The 11,340-nt window shown below is 41.7% G+C and overlaps 1 protein-coding gene across 4 annotated transcripts in view; it reads right to left on the minus strand.

Moving 5' to 3' along the window:
- MAPKAPK3 (MAPK activated protein kinase 3) overlaps positions 1 to 11,340 on the minus strand; it is a 67,149-nt gene that overhangs the window by 2,312 nt on the left and 53,497 nt on the right. For all 4 annotated transcript variants that reach the window (XM_075939451.2, XM_075939452.2, XM_075939455.2 and 1 more), the window contains exons 6-10: positions 9,116 to 9,242; positions 8,324 to 8,399; positions 7,947 to 8,071; positions 4,249 to 4,334; positions 864 to 944 (exon numbers count right to left, since the gene is read on the minus strand). In XM_075939451.2, coding sequence (XP_075795566.1) covers positions 864 to 944; positions 4,249 to 4,334; positions 7,947 to 8,071; positions 8,324 to 8,399; positions 9,116 to 9,242 — 495 coding nt within the window. The remainder of the gene's footprint in view (positions 1 to 863; positions 945 to 4,248; positions 4,335 to 7,946; positions 8,072 to 8,323; positions 8,400 to 9,115; positions 9,243 to 11,340) is intronic.

Raw genomic sequence — 11,340 nt, forward strand, 5'->3', positions numbered from 1 at the left:
TGGGAATAACTGGGGGGGAGGGAGGGCTACTGCTGTGCAGTGGCAGTGGTTGCACTCCCTCACACTCCCTGTGTGCAGCAGGAGCTGTGGGGAAGCGGAGCAAGTGCACCTTGCCCAGTGTGCTCTGCTTTCCCCGCCGCTCCTGCCGCCGCTGGGAAAGGAGGAGTGACTCCCACAGCACAGCACCAGCCCCTCCCCCCCAGTGATTCCCAAAGCTGCATCCTTGGGGGCCAGTAACAGACAGCCCCTCTCCCCCAGCCTGCCGGGAGTCCCAGGTCAGACTATGCATTCGCTCCAGCCAGGGACGGCTTGTGGGCCAGGAGTTTGAGACCCTGTTTTAAAAAGACATTTTATATGAGAGTCTTGTCCTAGCCTTAACTCAGTTCCCAGAGACAATTCCATCTTAATTTATTTTAAAGTTTGAGAGAATATGGGTAATTTAGGTTAAAATACATTGCAGAGATGTTGCAATTATCCAAAATCCAAGCATTATAAAATACAGGAAATCCAAAGTTAAAGTTAACCTTAAAATAAATGCAAATATGTTAAGATATGAAAGCACAGAGAACCCAAACAACCTTAAGTCTGTCCTATGATCAAAGCATAACAGTGTTTGAAGTCCCAGATTAGATTAAAATGATTTTTTAAAAAGACAAGATCTTTTCACTCTTTCCTCACGGTGTCTCAGGGTAGAGTTATGGTTGTTTGAGTGCCCATAATGGCCATTTCCATACCTTAGTATATTTGGATTTCTTTCATTCCAAGCAAAGAAAGGCCTCTCCATCCTCCTATCAAATCCCATTTTGGGAAGAATCCCCAATAAGAAAAAAACTAATAATTCATGCAGGTGTTCTTTGACTGACCTTCACTTCATCCCAATGGTCTTTATCCTCTTGCAAGACACGTGCAGTATGAAGAGGGGTTGGCGGTACCACCATTGATTTCTAAGGAAATCAGTAAAACCAGAAAGAAGCATTCTACAAAGCTATCTGCATGAAATGATCACATACTCTCATGAATATATGTGAGGCAGAACATTTATCTACCGTATTCAGATGGCCTCCCATTACCTTAGAATCTGAGTGCTCAACAATCAAATGCACTTATTTTTCTTTCAGCCAGTAATGTAGAAAAGTACTACTATCCCCCTAAAATAATATCACCAAGATGAAGAGGAGGTTCCACCGTTCGAGGTTCTTTTCTTTTCTAGTTTTGTGTATTCCTACTATGCTTTGTTTTTAGCAACTGTTCATTCACTATGTATCCCATTCAAAGCAGTTCATTCTTCTAGCTTTTGTGGCAGGGGAAATTTCACTCTGCACACATAGTACTACTGACTATGCTCTCATCAGACCTTAAATGTAGGGAGGGACACTGTAATACTCCAACAGGAAACCTTTCAGGAAAAGCGAGGTTTGTGTGATTTGGGAGGTGGAAATGCAATCCAATGTTTAAAACAGGTGACTAGGAATTTGGTCATTTGGGTTCTATTCCCAGGTCTGCTCAGCATTTACAATGTGAAGTTGGGCAAATACTCAAGTTATTTTCTGCCTCAGTTTTCCTATCAGGAAAATGAGAACAATGATAGTGACCTCCTTTTGTAAAGCACTTTGAGATCTACTGATGTAAAGTGCTATATATGAGTGAAGGATTATTATTCGCCCAAATACAAAATAGGTACAAAATACCTCACAGGAAAAGGTTGGGAGGCTCAATTAATGTATGAAAAACACAGAGATCTTTAGCTGAAAGGCACTACAGAAGAGCAAGAATGGTATTATCATCGGCTGTGTCTAGACTGCATCCCTTTTCCGTAAAAGGGATGCAAATTAGACACATCGCAATTGCAAATGAAGCGGGGATTTAAATCCCTCCCACTTCATTTGCATAAACATGGCTGCCGCTTTTTGTCCGGCTCTGACCTGTGCCAGAAAAAAGCACCGTTCTAGACGCGGATCTTTTGGAAAATAAAGATTTTTCCAAAAGATCCCTTATTCCTCTTAAAATAAGGAATAAGGGATCTTTTGGAAAAATCTTTATTTTCCGAAAGATCCGCATCTAGACTGGTGCTTTTTTCTGGCAAAGCTCTGAGCCGGAAAAAAGCGGCAGCCATGTTTATGCAAATGAAGCAGGGGGGATTTAAATCCCCGCTTCATTTGCAATTGCGATGTGTCTAATTTGCATCCCTTTTACGGAAAAGGGATGCAGTCTAGACACAGCCATCCTGAATAAATACACATTCAGTGCCCCAGTAATTGTTTTGCTTGAGATGTTCTTTAAAACAAGACATAAGACAGGTCCATGATCTTTTGTCAATAAAAGGTCTTGTAGATCTTTTTGGTAGAGTACGGTTATTAGTTCAATCTCCATGCTAAATTCCAGCTGAGCAATGAGACTATGCTTGTCTATAGCTCACGCTGTAGTCTCAGCTGGGAACAGAATTCTCCTCCACCTTCTGTCCTAAATAGTTGTGGAGTACTGTTGCATTCCATCCCAGAGCATTACATTTGTATTACAGCAAAGGTTGAAGAGATGCCTGTGCATGTTATCATCATTTAACATTTACATTGTAGTAGTGTCTATAGGCCACCCTGCTCTAGGTGATTGGCAAGGGGAAGCCAAAAGAACTTCTCTAGGTGCCTTCTCTAGATAAGGTCTCCTGCTTGCCAAGGCATGATTTGTCCAGGATAGGCTGGGGAGCAAGGAATGAAAGGAAAATTGGCACCATGGAGTGCATTTTTAGTTTCTCTGAGCAGGACCTGAATGTGTCCCACCTGCTGATATTTACTCCTTCATGACTACCAAACTCCATACCAACTGACTGGAGGGGAACATGCTCCTCCTAAAGTACATCTTCTTGCTCCCAAGATGCATGGGCTACAATGAAAATGTCTTCATCCAGGCGTCAAACACAAAACCGGGACACTCACCTGCTTCACAGGGGGCTAATGAGGTTACATTTAATTAAGTTTGTAAAGGGCTTTGAGATCTTCAGATGAAAGGCATTTCAGAAGTACAGGCTTATCTTCAGCAATGAATAAAATATGACACTATATGAAGTTATGTTGCTGTTTGTATCTCTTCCTGCTGTGATGACCAAAGACAAGGAAGTTCCTTAGAACAGCCACCCCTGGGAAAAAGGATTATCCAGGATAAACATTCTGTTTCCTTTGAGTTTATTTTCAGGGGAGTGAGAAATAAGATATGATCCATGTTAGGCACGAACGTCAAAAATATATATTATTATTCCCAGTGACACCTACAGAGCAAAGATGATATCCTAAAAGCCTTTGTGCTTGACTAATCCTGATAGCACTTTAGAGCCCTAGCAGAAATTTACTTTCTGCTTGAGATAATAAACATTACTTTAAATGAGATAGATACATCTGCTCAAATTTTGGAGAAAAAAAAAAGCCACAATTCAAGACTTGGACTGGATCCCTCAATAGCATCATGTATACCAGTTTCTGTTGTGTTGCTATAGGATATAGTGCATAAATCTTTGCCTCTTTCCAGGTATTTTCAGATCTGTATGTGCAAAATGAAATGTCCCTCATCATAAATGCTAGAGAAGAATGAACTGCTTTGAATGGGATACTTAGAGCATGAACAGTTTTTAAAAACTAAGTATAATAAGAATACACAATATATGGTTTAAAAAAAACTAGAAAGGAAAAATAAACAAATGAAATGCCAGATTGTGGCTTCTACATCCTCCTCGTCATGTTGGTGATACTATTTTGAGGGATAATAGCACTTCTCTACCTTACAGGGTGAAAGAAGGATATTTGATTGTTGGGCACTCAGATTCCATTCTTAGGTAATGGAAGGCTATCTGAAGGATTAAAATTCCATTAGCTTGAGGTTCTGAATTCATACCAACCTAGCCATGCCTGGGACTTCTAAGAATAGCTCTTCATAAATTCTGCAACAATGAAGTACCAGGGCTTTTTTAAAGATCAGAGGGTGGTGCACACTACAATCAGTAGCAGCTTCTGGCTGAAAGTAGGTAGGAATATAGTTGTCTCTTGCTCACAAGAACTGTTAAGTGTGTCCCCTGCTATGACAATGAGGAACTATGTCTTTGCAGACAGGCATCCTTTTACAACGAGCACAATGGGCAGAGTTTTTGTCAATAAGCCATGAGTAATAACAACGCTCCTCCTTCCTAAACCAGAAGGAGCAGCATTTCAGGCTCTACATGTAAGAATCCATCCCTCTCCTTTGTAAAAATCACACAGGACTCACGTTAATCCAAGGATGATTCATAAACTGAGAAATTGTCATTCTCTCAGTCGGGTCTGTCTTAAGCAAGTGACGAATCAGATGCTTGGCTGAAAGACAAGAACCAACACGGCACACTGTATTCAGTTATATCCACACAATCTTCAGAATAAAGAACTTGCATTAAGAAAGGTGATTGTATCCAGCTCAAGACACCTACCTGTGTCTGCTCTCATGTTAACAAGCAGTGGAGATGGGAGAGACAAAGAGAGAACATATGTATGTGCATGTTTCCTCCCCCTGCCCTCACCTATTTAAAGAGGAGGAAAGTGGAAACAGGAAAGGTTGTAGGGAGAGGAGACAAAAGGATTAGGGATTCTATGAGCCAGTCTACACCCTGAAACCTACCTGTTGAGGACTACAGATGCCTCTAGTGGGTCCTGCTTGACCAGTGTTGAAAACTGCACACCTGGGCTGTTGTCTAACACAGGGTTTTCTGCAGTTCTTCATTAACATAGTATCTAAACCTTTAATGCCCATGGCATTTACCAGACAAAACCGTTCTCAGTTATTCTTTCTGTAATCAGTTTTGTCCCATGCATACTGGCAGCTAAACAGTTTTCAGCACTGGTTCAAGGTGACCCACTGCTGAGTTTGTTTTGTAGACACAGCTGGATAGGTTGAAATTAGGAGGCAACTACCCTCAGTCACATCCATATGAAAACAAGTTTTCCATATACATTCTCTCTCTCTTCAGCTTCCATGAACATTTTAATAACTGCTAACTTGGGAGCGGACTGGAACAGACTCATCCAGGGGAGAACGACTAATCAACCAGGGACACACAACTGATGCATCCTCCTTTACACTAAATGTGCAGCGGATCACTGCACGCACAGCAATGAGATCCCATAATGGATGGCTATGCCGTATCTCACAGTGTGACGCTATTGGGGTGATACCTGCTTATCACTCAACACATGAAAATTAGGGCCCTCAAATGATTAAAAAATGAATTGCAATTAATGGTGCTGTTATTGTTTAACAGAAAACAATGTATTTAAAATATTTCTGGGTATTTCCTATATTTTCAAATATTTTGTTTTTATTACAACACAGAATATACAAGTGTACAGTGCTTACTATATTTTTATTACAAATATTTGCATTGTAAAAACCAAAAGAAATGGTGTTTTTCAATTAACCTAATACAGGTACAGTAGTATAATCTCTTTATCATGAATACTGAAGTTGCAAATGTAGAATTATGTTAAAAAATAACTGCATTCTAAAATGTTTAAAAAAGAGAAAACTTTAGAACCTACAAATCTTGCACAGCCAATCACTCAGAGAAATAAATTTGTTTACATTTACAGGAGATAATGCAGCCTGCTCCGTGTTTACAATGTCCTCTCAAAGTGAAACCCGGCATTCACGTGGCACTATTATAGCCAGCATCACAAGATATTTATGTGCCAGATATGCTAAAGATTCATATGCCCCTTCATGCTTCAACCACCACTACAGAGGATATGGGTCCATGCTGACAAGTTCTGCTATATAATGATCCAAAGCAGAGTGGACCGATGCATGTTCATTTCATCATCCGAGTCAAATGCCACCAGCGGGAAGGTTGATTTTCCTTTTTGGTGGTTTGGGTTCCTTATCAGAGTGACACACTATTTTTAGGCTTCTGAAAGTATTCTCCAAATCTTCTCTCAGATTTTGGAAGATACTTTATATTTTTAAACCTTGTGTTGAGTGCTGTAGCCATCTTTAGAAATTTCACATTGCTACCTTCTTTGCATTTTGTCAAGTCTTCAGTGAAATTTTTCTTAAAATGAAGAACATGTACTAGGTCATCATCTCAGACTACTATAATATGAATGGCAGAATACAGGAAAAATAGCAGGAAACATATTTCTCCCACAAGGAGTTCAGTCATAAATTTAATTAATGCATTTTTGAACGAGTGTTGTCAGCATGAAAGCATGTCCTCTGGAACAGTGGCTGAAGCATGAAGAAGCATACAAATGTTCAGTGTATCTGGCACTTAAATACCTTGCAATGCTGGCTACAATGGTGCCATGTGAATGACTAGTCTCATTTTCAGGTCGCATTCTAAATAAGTAGTGGGCAGCATAATCTCCCATAAATGTAAACAAACTTATTTCTCTTAGTGATTGGCTGAACAAGAAGCAGGACGGAGCAGACTTGTAGACTCAAAAAGTTTTATATTGTCTTGTTTTTTAATGCAGATATGTTACAAACATATACATATATATTGGTGAGTTGCACTTTCACAATAAAGAAACTGCACTACATCTTATTTGTATGAGATGAACAGAAAAATACTATTTTGTTTCTCATTTTTACAGTGCAAATACTTGTAATTAGGGATGCTATATATCGACTAATCGAATAGTTGATTCATTTTGCTGTTGCTATACTTCAAAGGTGAAAGCGCCGTGTGGAACCCAGGATCCCATCTGATCCCGGGCTCCACACAGTGCTGCTGCTTTGAAACACCGCAAGAAGCCTGATGCTGGGCTCAAAGTGGCAGCACTGTGTGGAGCCCAGGGTCAGCTGGGGAGTCCCCAAGTTGATCCCGGGCTCCATGTGGTGCTGCCACTTTGAAATGCCACGTGCAGTCTGGGGACATCCCAGCTGGCCCCAGCTGCACACAGTGTTTCAAAGCAGCAGCACTGCATGGAGTCCGGTTTCTGGCCCCAGGCTCCAAGCAGCGCTGCTGCTTTGAGGTATCTCCTCCAGTACCCCCCATCTGCCTCTTTCTGATAGAGGCAGCGGGGGGGGGGGGGGAACGACTAGATAACTAGTCCTTCACATCCGTACTTGTAATCAGAAATAATAATATGTGCACACTGTGCACTTCTGTGTTGTAATTAAAATCAGAATATTTGAAAATTTAGAAAAACATCAACAATATTTAATAAATTTCAGTTGGTCTTCTACTATTGTTTAACAGTGCAATTAAAACCATGATTAGTTGTGATTAAGTTTTAACCACAATATATTTAATGAATCACATTAAATATTTGTGATTAATCAACAGTTCTAGTGAAATTTAAAAGTTATCACAGAATAAATCACTTCTTTTCTAACAAGTATTCTATGATTAGAAGTATGATCAGAAGCTGCAGAACATTTTTTCCCTGACAGATGCTTTGGCAAGTGAGACTAGATGGTTTAGGAGATTAGTGTAGTAAAGGGAATCAGAACCTTCCACTTCTAGTGTACTAATTTTAATTAATTCAGGTCACCACTAAACAGCTGACTTTGGTCGCTAGTTTATTAACATAGATCACTGACCTCAGTCTAATGTCTGGATGACAAGTGTCCACATCGCAAAATTTATTTTGAGACGTTGGCAGCATCAATAAGGAAGCCAATATCTGACATCTCCCTTGAAGCTCACCTGGCACCACTTCTACCTGATCTGTGGATTAAAGTCTTCAGTTTCCAGGGATGTATCTCTAGCATCTCTCACCAGCACTCAATAAACTTTTTCTGTTATTTACATTCCACAGTGCTCAGGATACCCCTGTATCATTGATATCCCTGTATAATTTCATAAAAATCTTGATTGAAAGAGCATCACAAAAAGAATGACCCTTAGAAACAGTCTGAAATGTAAGCATATAGCCCTCTTCAGCCCCCAATGTGTATGCATGAGTAACAAAGACACAGGCTAGTTCAGTTACCTTCTTCTGATACTTCAGACCATTCTGGATTGGGAAATCCATATTGTCCCATACGAATTCTCCTTTTCATCCCTGGGGAAATGGCCAGTCCCGTGTTGGAGTAAAATGGAGGAAAGCCACATAGGCTGTAAGAAAGATGCATGGAATAGTTATAACTAGGAAATTCCCCTATTCCTTTGCTCGACATAAAATCAGAAAGCCAATGATTCTTCCAAAGATGGGATGAATATAATCCCAGTGACTAGTCCATTACTTAGTACAAATATCACAGAAAAATTAATGCAGCAATGGTATCTGCGATGGAAGTAGGGCAGTACAAATGGGTTGAGATGGCTTACCCCTTGTCTATTCACCTGTCCCTGTAAGCTCATACTTACAGAATATAAGTAATGACACCAAGAGACCACATGTCACATGATTTGTCATATTTCTCAGGACCAAGGACTTCTGGGGCTGAGGAAAGGAGAAAATCAGAAATAGCTGATTGCCAAATATTTTCTTTACTTCTGAACAGCAAGTAGTACTATAAAGTGACATCACTATTGTAACAATTGCAATGCATATACCAGGAATTGGGACCTCTGAGACTATGGGCCAGATCCAGCCCCCCACTTATTTTGAGCTAGGCCCATGGCAATTCTCTGAGTTTTGGTGACCCTGCAGGTCTGGAGCGTGAGTTGAGTGTCCCAAAAAAGGTCCCCCAACTCTGGTGTATACCCTAGAATTAGAACATCAAATACAGTATAGTTGGACTTTCAGAACATTGGTACTCACTGCTAGTTGCAAGGAAGGCAACATTTCAGTCAAGAGTAAATGTTATTCTTGGATTACCAATGCCTCCATTTTCCTAGTTTAAAGATGCATCTTTGTAGTTGGGGAATGATCAATCACCCTGTTCTCTCTCACCCTGTTTTTATGCTAAGCAAAGTTTCGCAGAAAAACAGCCCAGTGGTTGTGAAAGCTAGGTTCAGATTATGGATTTTATCATGTCAGGCCACAGAGAAAAAGCCAGCATTACATCTGTGTAGCCATGTTTGCCATTGACCTTGATTGTAAAATTCTAGATTCCTCTTTGTCCTCTCTGCAGGACAGAAGAGGTGCCCTTCACAGCTGAGGAGATTTCCCAAGGCTCACTGGGATGTCTATACATGTGGAAGAACGGGACTTACCCACATAATAGGGCGTATAACAGGGCGTCTGCAGAGCATTCTGTATAGTGGTCTCTTTGGCAAACCCGAAGTCTGTGAGCTTGAGTACTGCATTCTTTTCTTTGGATGTGTAAAGTAGGTTTTCAGGCTGCCATGGCATCAAGAGAAAAGGTAATTCCAACAACACAGGGAAAGGGTCTCAAAATAAATTCTATTGGGCTGTACTCCTAATTCATCCATGGGGCCACCTGTTCCCCACCAACGAAGTGCGGCATTCTCTCTTCTCACTTCCCCACTCCAGACTGAGGATCATTTCCCTTCCACAGTAAAGAGCATCTTTGTCTAAAGCAGGCATCAAAATCCTTCCCAAGCTAATAATCACAGAAAAACGGGCTCAGTCCTGCCTCCCCTGGAGTCAACGGTAACATCATCCACTTCAAACGGTACAGAACCAGGCTTTCTATGAACCCTTCCTCAGAACATTACACTTTGGGGGATTGTTCTCTCTCACCCACATTGTATCTAATCTGATATAGATATCGGTCCATGCTCTGTGTTTCCACGAGGCATTCAGGCCAGCAGGAACAAGAACCAGGGTATTCAAAATAGATCATCTTGAAAACCAGAATCATGGCCAGTGTCTGACACTGCTCTATTAATACATACACAAAGATACAGCGCTTCTCCCAAAACTGAACGAATTCTGTCCTTACAATCTTGCACAGTTTACTCTGAGAGGAGGATTCTTAAGCACTGAGTAAAAGGGAACTCGGAGTTCAGGTATTAGTTAAGTAAGGACTTTATTTAACTTCACTGGGAGAGAAGAAAAGACTGCAATTACAGTTCTGTGCACAGATATGTTCTCTTCGACATGGGGTTATTTAGAAGGAAGAAACATGTTTTGTGGAAGGACTTGAAGGAGGAGGGAACTGAAGGATGGCAAACTACTTTGTACCATTTCTGCATTTGCCTACTGTGCACGTGGCACATGTTGTGTAGTCAGCCAGCATTAGTTCTTATGCACAAACCCAGCTCCATCAAAATACATGGAATTTTGACCCTAAATTTGTATATCAGTGATGCTGATGGACACTAAATAGCTCAGGGTATAGTTCTACATGGCTCTGTGTAGTGTGAAAACACCTGTCTTGTAAATCTGCATACCACGTGTTGTAACCCTTCATGGGGAGAGAGGTTATTATGTGGGGGCTCGCAAGCTGTCAGGCTACAGCCCAACCCTAAGTAGTGTTAAATATAAAAAAAAGTGTTTTTAATGTATAAAGAGAATCACTCTGAGTTTTGCTGCGTGAAAGGAATCACCAATGCAAAAGTGTGAGAATCACTGGCATATGCAGTCCAGGTATTCTTGCTTCTCTGGACTAGCCCGAGATCCTTACCACTATTCTAAATCAGTATCTGAAATTCAGAATTACTTTCTGGAATAATTCTCTTCAATATTGTGCCACAAATAACTACCATCCTTTTTATAACCTTAACATATCTGAAGACTTATCAGGTTCCCCTCAGTCTTCTCTTCTCAGGACAAAACATTCTCAGGGTATGTCTACACTACCACCCTAGTTCGAACTAGGGTGGTTAATGCAGGCAACCAGACTTGCAAATGAAGCCCGGGATTTGAATTTCCCGGGCTTCATTTGCATATTGCCGGGCGCCGCCATTTTTAAATGTCCGCTAGTTCGGACTCCGTGCCCATGGCTACACGCGGCACGAACTAGGTAGTTCGGATTAGGCTTCCTATTCCGAACTACCGTTACTCCTCGTGGAACGGGGTTTGCTGCCCGTCTCCCTGGTCTGCTGGAGACCAGCACACCAGGGAGACGGGGAGCAAAGCCTCTGAGGATGCCGGCAGCGGGACAGCCGCGGCGCGTCTGGGCTGTCCGCTGCCTGCGTGCTCCCCGGCTTTGCTCCCCGTCTCCCTGGTCTGGGGAGACGTGGAGTAAAACCGCGGAGCACGCGGGCAGCGGACAGCCCAGACACGCCGCGGCTGTCCCGCTGCCAGCATCCTCAGAGGCTTCGCTTCCCGTCTCCCTGGTGTGCTGGTCTCCAGCAGACCAGGGAGACGGGCATCAAACCCCGTTCATAACTGCGGATGCGACATAAGTCGGATCCGCGTAACTCGGGGACTGCCTGTAGTTGTTAAGCCACATTTTCCTAGTTTGCTTATGAGAATGACATATGGGTCTACGTCAAAAGCTTTTTTAAATCAAAATACAGCGCATTTACTG

The sequence above is a fragment of the Pelodiscus sinensis genome, chromosome 11, assembly GCF_052426305.1.
Source record: "Pelodiscus sinensis isolate ZL-2025 chromosome 11, ASM5242630v1, whole genome shotgun sequence".
NCBI classification, from domain to species: Eukaryota; Metazoa; Chordata; order Testudines; family Trionychidae; genus Pelodiscus; species Pelodiscus sinensis.